Source organism: Carassius gibelio, chromosome B19, assembly GCF_023724105.1.
Source record: "Carassius gibelio isolate Cgi1373 ecotype wild population from Czech Republic chromosome B19, carGib1.2-hapl.c, whole genome shotgun sequence".
Taxonomy (NCBI): Eukaryota; Metazoa; Chordata; class Actinopteri; order Cypriniformes; family Cyprinidae; genus Carassius; species Carassius gibelio.
In genome coordinates this window covers 27767558-27785374 of record NC_068414.1, presented here as the reverse complement: position 1 = coordinate 27785374, position 17817 = coordinate 27767558, and the positions used below count along the sequence as shown (strand labels likewise).

General features: G+C 36.5%; 1 protein-coding gene across 5 annotated transcripts; it reads right to left on the bottom strand.

Moving 5' to 3' along the window:
• Positions 1–1155: 1155 nt before the first annotated feature.
• On the bottom strand, positions 1156–8596 carry LOC127979405 (splicing factor U2AF 65 kDa subunit). 5 transcript variants are annotated; one of them, XM_052584830.1, is made up of 13 exons: positions 8105–8594; positions 7485–7505; positions 7089–7221; positions 6702–6737; positions 5492–5598; positions 4908–5059; positions 4572–4688; positions 4349–4487; positions 4021–4100; positions 2875–2997; positions 2705–2791; positions 2223–2474; positions 1156–2037 (listed from the first exon to the last, which is right to left on the bottom strand). In XM_052584830.1, exons 1-13 carry the CDS (start codon positions 8151–8153, stop codon positions 1903–1905), a joined length of 1431 nt encoding a protein of 476 aa, XP_052440790.1. In that variant the 5' UTR covers positions 8154–8594; the 3' UTR covers positions 1156–1902. The 5 variants fall into 5 exon arrangements, with proteins under 5 accessions (XP_052440790.1, XP_052440792.1, XP_052440791.1 ...); XM_052584832.1 differs by lacking the exon at positions 6702–6737 and having other exon boundaries at positions 8105–8595; XM_052584831.1 differs by lacking the exon at positions 7485–7505 and having other exon boundaries at positions 8105–8595.
• Between the last annotated feature and the right edge of the window lie 9221 nt (positions 8597–17817).

Below are 17817 nucleotides of genomic sequence, written 5' to 3'. Positions count from 1 at the left end.
TAGTCAGGGAGATTATTCTAAATATATATTCCAAATATATTTACCTTTAACTTTTTACTGTTATTAATTAGTAGCACACCAGATTCCTCTGACATGCAAATTATTCCGAATTTCACATTTTAAATTTTTTTATTGTTGTTTAAAAAAAAGCTAGCTGAAAAAAAACTGAAATGCTCATTTGAAATAAGTTAATGTACTAAAAAGGAAGTAAAAATCAAGCTATGTTAAAAAAAAGGAATAAAAATGACATTAAAAACTCTCAACTTTCTCAAATAAGATGCTTTTTGCTGCTTTTAAAATGCTTGACAAAAAAAAAAACTATTCCATTAAAATACTGTTGATTGTAAAATACTTTTACTACTGTTTGCATAAGAGAATCAAGACATTACCAAACTTATTCAATGAACAGGGAGATTGAGACGGAAACAGACAAATCAACACTATGAACATTATGGTCCAAGCTGACATGAAAACACAATAGGCCTATTCAGGTTTCTACCAAACACACTTGTGAACACCACAACAAACATGATTAAGAGTAGAATTAAGTGCACAACATAAATCGTCTTCCACCGGAACACATTAGTGCTCAGCAGTGATAAACGATTCAGCTTTACATAGAGAAAGAGAGGAAGAAAGAAGTGTAATTTGGTTCAGATTAAAAAAAAAAACTTCATAAAACCAGTTTAACACAACTACCACAGTCCCTCCACGGCATTCACTCTGATGTCCTACAACAAGCTAAGAGACTCTGATGAAGCAATCACAAGCAAACAAACTTCAGTGGCTTTGGAAAAGGTAACACTAAATAGCCCTTAAACGAGAAACATTTGAAAATCTGTAATTGATTATAGACACTTGTGGTTACATGAGTGTATTATTACCATTTACTGATTTCAGGTATTAGCATTCACTAAATAGTTATAGTTTTATTTTAATAAATATGCAAATATGCAAGTCTGATAGTGCTGTACTATGTAAGAAGTAATAAGCATCTTAAATATTCATAATTAGACCCAAGATGAAGAAAATATTGGTTCAGTTTAAAAAGCAGGCATGTGACCAGCCAAAAATAAAGTACAAAAATGCTACATACAGCTTCTTAACAGAGTAGCATTTAGCGTCTCGCAAATCAATGACAACCAGACGCACAACTGATCATACTTCCAAGAGTTTTATTATCAAAAGTGGCCTATTATACTGAGAAAAAAACATCACACATACAGAAAAGGTGCCACACTGGACAAATGCCATCATCACCACCTAATGGGTTGGTGATATGTACAGAAGAGACTAAGTTTAAGAACAAAAGCAGACAAAAACTGGGACAATCTAATACCTGGAGATATGAACTGCAAAAAGCTACAAAATGGGAGGGAGATGTGGGGAGTTGGCCAACAGAGAAGACGAATGACTTTGAGAAGGATATGTCACAGTGGGATATTCAAATGAGAAATAAAAAGATTAAAAGCAAGGTAAGAGACTGAAATATGATGTTCATATTAGCCAGGTAATTCAAATGAAAACATTCGGGTGGGTATCAATAGTTACTTCGTCTTCTCTGATGGTCACGATTTTACATTTGTTTCAGTATACAATTAAAAAATAGTAATTTTATTAACAGAATAAGTATAACAGAATATCTCCTGCTAATGTTCTTAAAATACAAATGAAAGCAAAAGCCCTCCCATAATTGCTCACAAATCATCTCAGCCAGGAAAAACAAAACAAAAAACAACCGGAACATTCACCTTTTGACTTTTTTCTTTAAAGAGTTAAAAAAAAAAAAAAAAAAAAGTTCCCCCTTTTGTTTCCCCATCTCTGCCTCAATTTCTCTGTCTTTTTATGAGATATTATCGCAAAGCTTCTACTCCTCCATCTTATTTTTCTTTCTCTCTTCCTCTACCAGAAGTCTCGGCGGTGGTAAGCATCTGGATCGCAGTATTTGGTCACCACCACCCGGTTGGCGAACTTTCTCCCCGTTAAGGACTGCATGGCTTTCTGGGAGTCGAAAACAGATGTGAACTCCACAAATATCTGGAAAAGTAAAACAGTTTGTGAGATGGATTGTGTATGTTTGTGTAGCGCTACCTGAAGTTCATTGCTGGAGGGTTCGAAGTCAAAGTGCTTTAATCAGCACCTACGTAAGGACTGAGGAACCGCAGAGTTTGACCAAGTCCATGGCCCCCATCCATCACTTGAGCTGCTTTAGTAAAGCTTACCTTGCCGGTTCCAGGGACCTCAAGGCCATCGACAGGCCGGGGAATCTCTATGCTCTTGACCTGGCCATATTTGGAGCACTCTTCTCTGACGTCCTCCACTATCTCCTCGTACTCCTCATCGTCCAGGAGTTCCTCTGGAGCCACCATGTTCATCAGGCACAGGACCTCGGTGGGAATACCACCCATCTGCACCATGGGGTTCGTCATCAGCCCAGGCACTTGCAACGTCACTGGAATCTCATTTATACTTGTCTACAAAGGGTCAGTGGAAGAAAAGAAAAAAAGACAGCTTGAGAAAAAAAAAAATCTAATTTAAAATAATGAGCTCACTCATCAAGGTTTTTACTAGGAAGTGCTTTCAAAAACAAACAAATTTTACTGACCACAAACTTTGAGTGGTAATGTATTAAAAAAGAAATTAAAAAGGGTCCATTTTGAATGTATGCTTTAAAACAATATACAAAATAAAACTCCATGCTCACCATTGTGGCATTTTTGGCTCCTACACTTGCCCTCTGAACCAGCAGCTTCTTATCTGCTAGCTGCATACCATTCAGTCCTGCAATAGCCTTGAAACAAGTATTAAGAGATTAACTGTTAAAGTGGGCCAAAGGACGTTAAAATCCATGGATACCGAACCATGCCAACTCACCTGATCATTAATGTTAACATCCACATATTCACAGAAAGCGTAGCCCTTTGAGAGGCCGGTGGCGCTGTCCTTAACCAAATTAAAGGCTTTGAGCGGTCCAAAAGAAGTTAACAACTCTTTAACCTGAGGACATAAAGAAATCAATTCAAATTGTTATATCCACACCTAACATAAGCAGGAAAAAACAACAGAAAAAAGTGTTAAGTAAAAAAAACATTAGTAAATGATGTGTGTGCCAAAAACATTATCTTTTCCAATACCACTTTCTGCTATGAGTTTGCTTCTGTCAAATATGCATGTTTCACCTTGCTGTCACACCACACAAATAATTGGGTACTTTTTTTTTAAATTAACCATTGCTGCTCATTTCTCATGTGGGACAGACAATATACATAACCAAGACAAGCACAATCTGAGCAAAATGTACCACATATTATTGTTAGTTCTTATGCTGTTTAGGAATAACCCAATCTATCCTACTAGCTCATTTTTTTCAATGTAACTTACTCTAACTTACTCTATTTTCTGCAGTTTAGTTCATTGATTCTCAATTTCAACCTTTATGACCCCAAGGCCCCCAATGTCCACAACAATATTTGAAGGCCACATGATTTTTCCAGTTGTTCATGATTTACTGCATAAGAATTAAGAGTAAAGATTAAAAAAAAAAAAAAAAAATATATATATATATATATATATATATATATATATATATATATATATATATATATATATTACTCACAAGAACCATTTATATTCATTATAAAACGGTCCATGGCATTTTAATATTCACAGGTCTATAATTAACATTACAATTAGGCTACTTTTCATATCCAGGTTCTATAAAACCATGGGAACCTTGGCTTTCCAAAGAAAAATACAGTTATATACAGTAAAATAAGAATAAAATATCTTTAAGCATCTCGAGGCCCCCTTGAATGTTCCTAAAGCCCCTTAATGGGTCTCGGTTCCTATGGTTAAAAACTACTGGGTTAGACTTAATTAAAAATAAAAAAATCTTTACAGTAAAAAGCGACTTTATAGTTTCACGGTATATTATGCTTTTTATCTAAAAAGACTAATTTGTTAAAATATGCTCTGATACAATATGCATGTTTTTCTACTTAGAAACCATTTGTAACCAACCTGGTCGTCATTGAGATAGTTTGGCAAACCACCAATGAAAAGCTTGTGAATGGAGTCTGGTACAACAGTGGACACCACACCTGTGGAGCAGATGGAGAACAGCCATTAACAGACAACTGACTGGCAGAAGAAAAGAACAAAATGAGAGGGTTAATGAAGAGAATAGATATAACAGCCTGGTAGCCGGCTAATTTACTTAGGGTCAAGTTTAAATAAAATTAATTCACCTGGAAAAGCAAAAGTAAAACAAACAGATGCTGAAGCTATTTGTATTCAAAAGAAAATGTCAGGTTTGTTGTGATCTGAGGGAATTGTCAAATCTGCGTACCTGGGACATATACGCTGGGGTTCTCGCTCATGCCAGGTAACGGCTGATAGTCGTGTGGCCGGCGAATCTTTAAACTCTGCGCCTGGAAGATGATCCCATCAAATGCCATGGCCTGCGTGGTCTCATCCACCGATCGGAACTGGAGGAGGAAAACTGTAAGGAACCCAGCTTACTTATTCATTAGCAAGATAAGCCTCTGTCAGTGAACACAGCCATTTCTCACCTCAAGGAAAGCAAAGTTCTTGTCCTGGTTAATCTGGACGGCGAGGACAGCGTTTCCTGGGGCCTGAGTCAGACCGCCGAGTCTCATCTGGGCATTGAAGAAGTCCATCATAGCTTCCTGAGGAAGAAGAATTATAAGTGAGCTTTAACAAATAAGTGAGCAAGGAATAATGGCATGTACAATCTAAATGTAAAAACAGAGGAAATGAGAATGCATAATTTGATATACAATATGGTTCTGCATAATACATCTAATCATGAAAGTGTCTTTTATGTGGATCTGTTCTCCAAAGCCCTGCAGAGAAATTCTAGTATGTGAATAGTGTTCATTTAACACCTCTGTGATGCCAAATGGGATGTTGCCAACGTAAAGTCTGCGAGCCTGGCGAGTCATCTGACTGCCCACTACGGGTACCGGGGTCGGCGTTACTGCCAGGCCGTCTGGCGTTATGGTGGGCAGCAAAGCCGTAGCGGGGATCTGACCAGCAGCTGAGGGAGAGACCGAGAAAATAACTGCATTAATAACAAAACATAAATTATTAAATTATATTGTTTTTATCAGGAAAAGTTGGTTAAAAAAAAAATAAATAATAATAATAATAATATATATATATAATAATAATAAATATATATATATATATATATATATATATAATAAATCATACTTTGTGATAGGTGTGGGTGATAAGTAAACAAATAATATATATATATATATATATGCTTAAAAATGTAAAGTTGATAATTTATATAGAAAGCAATTTTAAAAATCCTACTAAGAAATAATAAGGTCATTTTAAAAATGTAATTTTTTAACAGTCATTCAGCTTCAGGTTTCTGCACATTTCTGTGGATCTTTGCAACAGGGATCACGCACACCTCTACTCAGGGACACAGAGTAGTGTTTTATGCCATGTCCCTCACCTTGCATGGCCTTGTACTGCATGGGTGTAACATGCTCAAAGCCAGGAGGCGGTACATCCCAATACTTCTTAATTTTCATCTTCTTTTTCTCTCGGTGAGGAGAACGGCTGATTTACAGAAAGGCAGAGACAAAAAGAAAAGTACTGAAGTTAATTCATTTGTATTTAACTGGTATATTAAATGTTCAATAATATGATGAGGATTTTTATCTGTCAGAGCTAAGATAATATTGTATATTATGCCTTAAAATCCTAGTGAAAATGAGAGAAAAAATAAAAATAAATAAAAATAAATAAATAACATAACCTACAATTGTTACATAATAATATCACACACAGAGAAGGCTTTTAAAAGAACAATTCACAAATTCAAAATGGCTTAATTTTCTTGCCCTCAGGCCACAAAAAATTTAGATGAGTTTGTTTCTTCATTGTAACAAATTTGGTGAAATATAGCATTGCATCATTTGCTAACCAAAGAATCCTCTGCAGTGAATGGGTGCCGTCAGAATGAGAGTTCAAACAGCTGTTAAAAACCTCACAAGTGGATTATTGTTTACGGTTTGTCTCCATTCATCCAATATCATCTTTTGAAGCAAAAAGTTGCATGTTTGTAAAAAACGAAATCCATTTTTAAGCAAAATATATATTTCCTCCAGTGAGAAGACCATCTTGTTGTTCTCACACATCAAAATCCACCAACATATTTGTTTTGCACTATTTTTGTTTATAAACAGTGCTTGATTCTGTGCATATTTCTCTCATGATTCAGACGAGAAGACACTTTCACTGGGTAAAGAAATATTATGAATAGAGGACTCATATTTTAGCCTGAAGCAATGCTCTTTACTTCACAGGACTTTAATTCAAGGACTAGAGTTGTGTGGATTCTTGTGATATTTTTAATCAGCTGTTTGGGTTCTCATTCTGACGGCACCCATCCACTGCAGATGAACCACTGGTGAGTAAGTGATGCTGTAACACTATTTCAAAATCTGTTTTGATGATGAAATAAACTCATCTACATATTTTCCAACATGTCCTGAAGGTGAGGATTTTTTTTAAAATCATATATACATTTTTGGGTGAACTATTCCTTTAACAGAAATTAAAGTAGTTATTCATTTGACAAATGCCTTCAAAAAGTCACAACACTTGAATTTGTAATAAAATCTTAAAACAAGGTCAGGTCAGCCCAACTGCAGTATTACCTGACATTGTCTTGGGGATGGTTCTGAGTATGATCACTGAAATGACATTTAAGAACAGGGTTTGACATCCATATAGCTACTTTGCAGTAGCTTAAACCACGTACATAAACAACTGGAAGAGGTTTAAGAGCTAGACTAAAGATTTAACTGGGTAACTTGCCTTATTCTTGATTACTGTACACTACTTCAGTTTCACATTCAGAGCATCAAGTGGCTCATATTGTAATAAGAGCATCTATGGGGTCAACAATGATATTTTATTCTGCTTGCAAGGCATCAATAACTTGGAAAAAATCAGATGGTTAAATATGTATTTACATCAACAGGCCTAAAGCTCTCACTTTGTGCTGAAACATCCTTATCAATGAGTCTGACAACAACTCGAACCTGCGTCTATGGCGGCGGTCCTTGCTGTCACTGCGGCGTTCCCTACTTCTCCTCTCTCTGCTTCTCCTTTTCCTCTCTCGACTGCGGCTGCGCGATGGGCTGCGTCGCCGGTGACGGTTCTCTTTGTCCCGCTCTGAGACAGAATGAAGACACACATGCAAAACATAAGCATGCAAAAACAGGAGACAAAGCTGCCGGTTCCTGAAGCAAACAGAAGGAAAGAAATAGGAAAAAGAAGAAGCAGCCCAATCCAGCTGCAGAATTAAAGAAAGAAGAGAGATCTTATACAGCTTTTCAGTTTTCACAGTGAGTATCTGGAGGAAAAAAGGAAGATTAGATGGAAAGGAAGAAGAGAGGTTGTGCATGCTTTTCTGCATCTTATTCTGGGATACCCACCATGACCGTTTAGCCTGTCACCTGTGCAGAAGAGAATGAGAGAGGTTAAATCAAGTCATTTTAATTTATATAGCACTTTATACAATGCAGACTGTTTCAGAGCAGATTCACAATAAACAGGAAAAGAACAGAACAAATGCTGCGAACTGGATGGAAAGAGGAAGTTATTGCGACTTATAACAAATGTCTTATATGTCGTTTTGAGCTATAAAAGTCACTTGAGCTGTAGTTTCACATATAAAACCCTCTCAGCACATATTGTAAATGTATGTTTTTAAAAAATTCAATTGTGACTGCAAAAGGCTATAACAATATAAACTTTTTATAAGTGCATTAAGCTTTAGTTGACACCTTTATATCCGAACATCTGTGCATGAATAAAATAACTATCGAATCACTAAATATCAACAATAGTTTATGCATATTTACAGCTTATTAAGTATCTTTTCTTTATAGGTTAAGAATAAAACAACAATATATTTCAGGTGTAGAAAGAGTTTCATTACTGTTTCCATCAATAAGTGACTATTTATACCAACATCAGACGCAGTGTTTAGTGTTTACGATGTTTTGCATGCGAGTACTGTGCAGAACAGTCAATAATGGACATTAATACTCACCTTGTTTGTTTTCAGAAAGCTGTCTCTCAAATTCATCAAAATCAGACATCCTGATGTTTTGATCTGAAGCAGAAACTCCAGCTAACACGCTCTTTCACTTATAAATAGCTTCCTCAGTCCCACGCAATTTCAAGGGGGCGGACTATAAAAATATAGACTTTTTAAAATGTAACACCAGCATACAGAGTTTTCCGAGACACGCAAATTTCGTGCAAAGGGAAATAAGCGCGTTGCTTCGGATGGTTGTTAGCTGCTAATGCTAACTTCAACCGGTGCAGGATGTAGGAAAATAAACGGTTTGCGTCGGCAAAACAGCTGATTAAATCGCTTATATATAATGATTTTCTAGCTATATATATTCCCTGGTAGTCAAATGCTGCTATTTGTCTTTATTGTCTAGCCCGTCTCGGCCAAAGAAGCTAACCGCTTTCTCCGCGTTGGCGGATGCGCTGAGCGTCTCTTCACCGCACAAAAGTCACTCTGAAACAGGAGCTTTGGCGCCGTGCGTCCCCTATAGGCCTGGAGAGGAGCGTTTTTCAATTTCTCTCCACGTATTATCTACAAGCCATTTTAGCTTTGGTTATTTTAGATTACACGTGTTCTTATTTAAAAACTATACAGTGGAGCTCGTGTTGAAAATGTTTTGATGCTCTTCCATACTGTGATGGAGATGTGTTTAATAACAGCAGGGTATGGTTTTAAAATGAATTGTCGACTCATAATAGGGCTTGGAAAAATAATACATAATCACAATGACTGTTAAACTGACATTACAATGTATAAACACAATTTTAGCATTATACCTGTTCTTATAGGCATACCATAAACTAGTAAGGAATGTGGTGAACAACAGGTTCTTGTAAATAACAATCTCAGTTTTGACTTTTGCTTGTAACCTCCTGAGAAGAACTTGCACACAAAGCATGCAAAAAAATACAAAACACTTGCAATGCAAAACACTTTGAATTTATATACAATTTATTTTCACCTTTATCAATAACAACAAAGTGTTTATATAGTCCCATATTACAATAAATAAGGAAGGGTTTGTATTTTATTGAGGACTTTACTTTTATTCAGTCATCTTTAGCCGGCCTCAGATCATCCAAATGTGAATGCAAAAGTCAGAATATTAAAGAAAAGTAGTAATCTACACATTTTCAATAATTGTCTTTATTAACTGAGTTGGCACAGTGCTGGGATTTTAACAGTTTTTCACTCCAAATGTGTAGCTCTAGAATTGAGGTAGAAAAAAAAAGGAAAAGAAAAAAAGCCAAGGTCAGTGCTTGGACTCCATAGTATACAAACCACTCTGTCAATAGCGCTGGCTCCTCCCCCCAAAAAAGGAATACATTTGTGGAAATTTAGTGTCTGAACCTGTATGAAATGGGCAGCAAGAGGTTGTTGTTCTTCTTCAAGGTCTGCACCTTAACATGATTGAGCATTGTCAAGAGCTTTATAGCAGCATCTTACATAATCCAGAAGCTTTTCCTTGGAGGAATAAAACCCGCCAGATACCTTCTCAGGAGCAACCAAAATCATTTCAGCAATAGGAGTGGTGGAGGTGACGATGTTTCGGTCAACCCCATGGACCTGGAATGCTCTTGACATGCTCTTCAACTTTTGATAGGTGACAAAGATCTTATTGTAATGAAATAGAAGACCCGCAGGGTCATTAACTGTGAACAAAACTGCAATTATTGGATATTTCTTAAATATAGAGAGTTGTTTTGAAATATATAGAAACCAAAAAAAAAAACAATTCACCTCTTTATCTTTCCATGCTTTGCGCAATATGGAAAACACATGGTATTTTCACACTTGGCCATTCTGCCTTAGAGGGTAGGGGACCTGCATGCATTTTCGGTTGACGATTCGTGCCTAGAGTTCGGGCCGGCTGACTCCCAGGCAATCCTGAGGCCCCGGCCTGGCTACGTGCCCAAGGTTCCCACTAAACCCTTCAAAGACCAAGTGGTGAACCTGCAAGCGCTGCCCCTGGAGGAGGCAGACCCAGACCTGGCTTTGCTTTGTCCTGTCCGAGCATTAAGGTGCTATGTGGACCGGACGCAAAGCTTCAGGACCTCAGACCAGCTCTTTGTCTGTTACGGAGGCCGGCAGAAGGGGAATGCCGTCTCTAAGCAGAGGATGGCCCACTGGATTGTGGATGCCATAACCCTGGCTTATCAGGCTCAGGATGTGCCCTGTCCATTCAGGTTGCGAGCTCACTCAACTAGAAGTGTTGCATCCTCCTGGGCACTGGCTCGTGGCGCCTTGCTGACAGATATTTGTAGAGCTGCGGGCTGGGCGACCCCTAACACGTTCGCTAGGTTCTATAGCCTTCGTGTAGAGCCGGTATCCTCCTGTGTTCTCACCTCAAACGGGTAGTGTCGGCTTGCTAAAACTGCTCCAGAGTGTCCATACTGTAGACCCTAGGCAGCTGGACGCGGCGGAACGTCTGGCGCCAGGCCTTCATGATGAATCCGTGAGAACCGTGGAAGGCAGGGTTCCATATTGAGACCTAAGCGGTACTCATATGTGTATAGTCCACGGTATAGACTTAAGAGCCCATGTTTCCCCGGCAGACTTCTGCCTTCCCAAGAGGGTTTTAATCACCTCAAATTTCTCCTTATACTCCTAAACGGATGCTATATGTGTATTTGCCTCAGAGACCTCCTTCGGGAAGGATGGGGCTTCCGCAGCGTCCCGGCTCGAAGCGGACCGGGTACGTTTTCCCAGTGTTATCCAATCTCACCCAGTGAGGTAGTGCTTTGACAACGGTGAGTGGAGCTACTTGTTCTGAGCCCCAGCCTACACCTAATAGGGGCGCAGGCGGCTCGCACAGGGCACTGGAATGGGCAGCACCCATGGCGCTTTGATAGGGATCCCATATTCGTCGGTCACCGACGTGGCGTCGAGAGTGACCGACTGAAAGGGAACGTCTCGGTTACGTATTGTAACCTTCGCTCCTTGAAGGAGGGAACGGAGACGCCACGTCCCGTCGCCATGGTTGCTGTACCACCGCTGATCTGCCGGGTTCCCGGCTCGGCTCCTCAGCAAAAAACTGGTATGCATTGCACCTGCTGCCCTCTTATACTCACGCAGTGATCAGCGGCAGCTGGATGCAATAATTGCATGCCAATGTGCATTGGCTTGTTTAGTTTACACTCGAAGTAGATTGGTCTATCAAAGCGATATCCCATATTCGTCGGTCACCGACGTGGCGTCTCCGTTCCCTTCTTCAGGGAACGAGGGTTACCATAAGTAACCGAGACGTTTTGTTGTGTGGTTTTTCCAGAGCGTGTCATCATAGATGATGGGGAAGGAATAGCTGTCTTCTGGGTGGGCGGCTTCAGAGTGGTGGGTTGAGGCTCAGCTTCTGCTTCAGTCTCTTAAATTAAATAAAGATAATTTATCTTTATTTTACAAGACACTACTTTGCACAAGTGTACCATTTCCTGTCATGCCACAATTGCTCTCCTGACTCTTGGTGGTGTAAATAAATCTGTCAAGTTGGCAGTCCCTCTCCTCCTCCAGATCTTTGATGCGTTTTTGAAGCCAGGAGTTTTTTTTTTCAGTGAAATACGCAGTTGTGCTCGGAGGCTGGTGATCAGAACTGCAAGGAAGATTCTGACCTGACTCTGCAGTGCTGAAGCATTTAAACATACTACAGTGTAGACCTCAATTGTGATAATCAAACATGTTACAATGTGGCTGGAGTAAATACCTTCGAAGGTGTGGTTGTTTTGATTATACAAACCAGACTCATCCAGGCTGCTGTCCTCAAAGGGGATGGAAATGTAATACCCATCTTTATTCTTCAAACTTGTCACCAGGAAAAAGACAAATCTGCCTTGGATGGTCACTGGTTTTAGGTCCAAACTGGCTATTTGCTGGTCCAGACTGGTAGATCACCTTAAACCTAAATGTTAAGGTCTCTAAACGACCAACACAATTAAAGCCTAGCAGAAACTATAATCTGACAATTTACCTTGAGGTTGTGGTCTGTTGATCTTTATGCAAGTAAGAACAACTTTGGTGTTGTTAGTAATATTTCAACATGAATATTTACTGGCCTGAAGAAACTGAAATAATCCATATCCATTATCTTTTAGAAAATTATTATATAAGTGATAAGTTCAAATATGATACAACATGTTTTTTTAAGGAATGTTTACTTGTACAGCATTTAAATATAATTTTAAGAGATACTAATGAGAGATATAGTGTTAACGGATATTTATATAAATGTAAGTAGTCGGTTATCCAGTTTTGGCAGATTTACATAAGCTATTAGAATTTTAAATTTGAAAATGTTTGATCAGCGTGGACCTTATATATATATATATATATATATATATACAGTACAGACCAAAAGTTTGGACACACCTTCTCATTCAAAGAGTTTTCTTTATTTTCATGAGTATTATCTACTAGTTAGGGTTCAAGAAAAATAACTATGAAGTAACTAATGAACAGTTTTACACAATTACATTGAATTGTGACCCTTTCATATAAATGTTATTAGCAATAGTAGTAGTAGTATGAAAATGCAATATTTATAAATGCAGTATATTTTATAGATGTTTTACCTATGTAGTGAATTGTTTTGTGAGTTTGTTTTGTAAGGAATCAGCTTCCAATAGGAACCCCACCATGACTCCAGTGCCTTGCGATAATTACCTTAGTTTTTATATTTTATATACTGTACTGTATGTGTGCCTCCTCAGCATATACCACATTATCATTCATTCAATTTCTGTATGTAAGGCAAAGCCTGAGGAAAAGTGAAAATACAGGTATCCAATTTGTAATTAATAAAGAATTATCAAATAATTATTATTTTGAACCTGAAACATTAGGCCTATTGTAAAGTGGAAATGTTGAGAACCCATTAGTACTTAATAAATAATTATCAGATTATTCTGCAGGAATTACTTAGAACCTGAAAGAGAATTCTAAAGTAAACCTATTAGTAAATAATAATAAACTTCATAATTTTGACAAAAAAAAAAAAAACTATAAAAGTAATCATAAACTTTGTAAAATACGTTTACAATGTTTATTTCAGATGAGAACATTTCTTAATACAGCATATTTTGTATACTGCATGTATACTACCCACATTTTAACAAATTTAAGAAACATTACATAATCAAAAGTTAAACAGTTAGAAGCAAACAAAATGCATATTTCATTTCCATTATAGGCTATAGTAATACTTTGCACTTGTCCTTTTATTCAAGTAATTTTGAAAATGATACTTATAATTTTACTAGAGTTTTATTTTATTGGGGTATCTGTACTTACTCAAGTACTTGATTTGTGGGCCACGGCCTGATTTTGATATTGATATTGCGTATAACTGTTCAGTAGTAGATATTTCATAGTTATTTTTCTTGAACCTTAACTAGTTGATAATTGATAGTAGTTCTTCAGGAGGTTTCACAGAATATATTAGTTACTGATAAGCTAACTGTTACTTAATACAATCATAAAATTATATTACATACTGATTAGTTAACACATCTTCCTTAGTAGTTAGTAGTGAGTTAAGTCTTAATGAATAATCACCTGTTAGTTCTTCAATAATTCCTTATTAATTATAAGTAGAAAACAGTATTCTAAAGTGTTAGCAACATTTTAAATAGTAATTCATTATGTTATGATATTCCAACAGCAATATCTTTTATTGTATGAAAGAAGAAGAAAAAAAACGTTTTCAGGATTTTATTTACTTTCATTGGTAATTTTGCAAGTATAGGCCACAGCTATGATTACACAAGAGACGTTGCAGTACTTCACAATGTGCATTTCAAGGTTTGCATCAAGTTTGTTTTTTATATTATTAAATATTTTATGTAAAATGGATCTACCCCAATCGATGTCGATGTCTTAAACGAACAAGAATGATGATATAGCTTTATCAAATTTATGCCAGATAACCTACAATAGTACCACCAATTATTGTTACAGCTACTGTACATTTATAATGCATCAAATAAGACCTCAGTAAAACAATGTAAGATGATTAATTTGAATGATATGATCACAGAAACAATAACTGTTTAGCTATTTTCATGGATAATTGGTTAACATGGTAACTGGTTTGAAAGAGCAGCATTCCGGAGGTGTCAAATATCAACACGTCTGGGTGACTCCGGAAACCGCTTCAGACAGGTTTAGTTCATACTTCATACCTGACGCACCCACGCTTGAAAAGCGAGGAGATATTTAATATGATAAAAAGAAGATACTAGAATAAAGGTCAGTATACTTAATAATGCATTTTAGATCGATAAAGCCCTAACGTTTTCGTGTTTGTGTCATTTTTGTGTGAGGATAAGACTGTCTATTGTTTGAGTGTGTACACTCGCACATGGTCTTTCTGAGCACATACAATATAAATTAAAGTTAATGTAAGTTATGCTGATCGATTTAATGTTTAAAGTTGCTTTACTTTCACATCTGTGGCTTAAAGCCCCATATTTTAAGGATTACCCAACAGAGTTACAAAAGCATTTTGTAGAAAGGAAAACAGTTGTGGATTAGGCTTCATTCTATTTTTTACTGTTTGCATTGTGCATTTTTACACTGTTTTATACATTGTTTATGAATGCATTCAGTTTTGCTACAAAAACATATTTTACTATATGTTTGTCCCAAACAGTTGGCATGGCATGTGCTGGTTTGAAACAGTGCAAAGTGGCCCTGGGCTTTGCTGTTATTTTTGACATTTTTGGCTTTACGGCTCTGTTTCTGGGGCTCTTTGTGCCACTGGAAATGAAGGGGAGAGATTTCGGGGACCTCCTTGTCTACTCTGGGGCTCTTTTGGTACTGATATCTCTTGGCGGTTGGGTCATGTGGTACAGCGGCAACATTGAGAGTTTGCCAACACAGAAGGATCTGAGTGGAATCGGCAATGCTGTGGATCGCTTGGCCCGCAACCTCAGCAGGAAAATATATACACATCATCACAGAGGGCCCTGACTCTTCGGCGGTGATGCTGTTAGCCGATTTCTTTCTCATTTCTTTTTTTTTTTTTTTTTTTTTATAAAAAAGACATTGACTCATTTTTGTGCCTAACAGATTTAAATATGAGTTTTAAAGAGGAAAAATAGTATTGTTAAATGTAAATATTCTGACCTTAGGTAAACTGCCTGGAAACCAAATCTAACAGATTTTTCGATAACTCTGTTGTACTTTTGTAATATAAAGATTTGAGTTTGTTCCATTACTGTAGCAAGTAATTAAAAACTTTACTAAACAAAACTGTTACAAATATAGTGTACTGTTGTGCAGTGTTTTATTTTATTTGCTGTTGTATTTGGCAACTTATGGTCAAGAGCAGTGTTTATTCTCTGTAAAGTTGTAGTTATTATTTTTTCTTTTTATTTATCAAGAAATTGTTGCATCGAACATGTACAAAAAATGTGTATGATCTTGATTGATATTTGGCAAATTGTCAGTGTTTTTATTTTTTATTTTTTATTAAATGAACGTTCATGTGGCTAGATATTTTTTTTCAACCAATCAGAGAACATTTGCAGTACTTCATATGATCTCTAGGTGGAGACAAACGTGAACATTTCATGTTCATATTTTTACATGAATAAAAATAACATTTTTGACAAATTAAAAAGTGTTTTTCTTTTTTATAAATGTTAAAAATATGTATCCTTTACATTGCTACATTGATGTGAGAGTTCTGTACATCAGTTGTGAAATTAGCAAGATTTTCTTTTAAGTGTGATAAATCTAAAACTGCATTATTGTTGTTTCTTATTGAAATATCTTAAACCCTGAATGTTTAAACACAATGTTTTTCTAAGTAGCTTTCTTTTCTGCCTCTTCTAAAAGTGCCTCCAGTAAACAAAGAAAGAAGCTTACAGTTAGCCTAAGACTTAAAAAACTGGCCTTTATTTAGCTGTAGGGTATTTTCCTGTTTTACACTTTATCTCTGAGGGCTTTTCTAGTTTTAAGCCATCTAATGGGATTGGAACTTATTAGCACATGTGGTCTAAAAGTAGCACATTCAGTGTGGTACAGACTGGAGTGCGTAAGGGAAATTGGCACTTGATGTGAGAAAAGTAGGCCTACAATGTGGAAAAAGAACAATGTTAGATACAAATACAAATCAATGGAGGTTATGCAATTCTACATCAATAAATTGGTGTCATATAAGAGATAGCAAATTGTGAAAAAGAAGGTAGATGTAGTTATTTATAAATATGGTGGATCCCAAAGGTCAGATAACCACCTCCTTTCAAAAAGATTGAAATCTGTGAGATTAAACATCTTGAATATCTTTTGTTAAATTATTTACTCCTGTTTTCGAGGCAAAAACCTTAGTAGACAACCTACTGCATGGTATACCACTTTGGAAGGAAACCATGCTTGCTATTATTTATTTCTATATTTCTGTAGGGTGACAACGAGCGAGTTACACTGCCCCTTTACTTTTTAATATGCGTTATTGTAAACTGTAAAAATTAACCTCAGTGTGTTATGATGCACAAATAAAGAGGTACAGGATTGATCAATTTTGCCGTTTATTACTGTAACAGGTGGTATGCAATATGCTAACAATTTTAAAATGCTGTTAGACTGACTTAAGTATTAAACATGAAACTCACTACTTTTAACACAGTTTCTATCAATTTGACAAAAAAGTTTGTTAATTCTTAATTTAAGACCATATTCAACTGCTTGAGTTATTGTAAGAAAAAATGATAAAGCAAACTTTTTATGGAAAGATAATGAACTACAAGCCAACAATTTGTCACTGACTACATGACATATATTGTATATAGCAACTCACTGTGTTAAATCTTAGGACATGCTCACTGGGGAGCGTTTACGGTAAATTGACATTATGTTTGGGTTTGCACTTAATCAAGCATATAAAGCAGTAATTATCTGGATACCAGTCATCAAAGACCTGTGCACAGAAACTTGGCTTTCCTGTGATGTCATGTGTTATGGTTCTTTCCCTCCTTGTTCACTCTTTCCAATGTGTTTATTTCAGTGTTCTCTCTCTCTCTCTTTAGATAGAGGGATTGTCTGGGATGGGGACATTATCGTGGGCAGGACAAGGTAGACTAGGGACAGTAAGCTGATCAGAAGAAGACTATCAGGATGTATTAATGACCCAGAGAAAATCCAATGCTTAAAAATGTGGAAAAGTGCAGATGCAGAGCAGCGCAGAAATTCAATATTCAAACCGAACCTCTTATTTTTTCCATATATATATATATATATATATATATATATAATGCTGATAAACATGTAATTGCCCAGATAATTTCAAGCTACTGCAAATTTAGCAGTTTTTAATTCAAAAGCCAATAACATACATTAAAATTGTGTACGCCTGGAGGGGAAGCCATTACCACTGAATTTAATGAGATTTATGAAGATCTGAATGGAAATCTATCTTTAATTGTTGAGATCAGCCCACCCCTTGGCTGTTTTTTGGAACTACGTTTGTATGTAAAGATGAAAGTCTGTGTCAAAATGTTGTTTTTTTCACAAAACAACCAATTATCTGGCTACAAAAACTGTGGTCATTTTATCATTTTACTTCTAAAAAACATAAAATAAAATTAAAAAATCTGGTATTGTGGCAAACAGTTGGATCATATGTTTTAACTCAACTCATCCAGGAGTGTGTACCCTATTTTAGTCATGATATTAGAGCTTTTTAGCTAAAACCC

Coding starts and splice junctions, on each gene's coding strand:
- LOC127979405 (XM_052584830.1), bottom strand. CDS start 8,153: ATGTCTGATTTTGATGAATTTGAGAGACAGCTTTCTGAAAACAAACAA. Junction 4,689..4,907: donor TCCCATTTGGCATCACAGAG/GTGTTAAATGAA, acceptor CTTCTTCCTCAG/GAAGCTATGATGGACTTCTT. Junction 2,998..4,020: donor ACTATCTCAATGACGACCAG/GTTGGTTACAAA, acceptor TTATGTCCTCAG/GTTAAAGAGTTGTTAACTTC.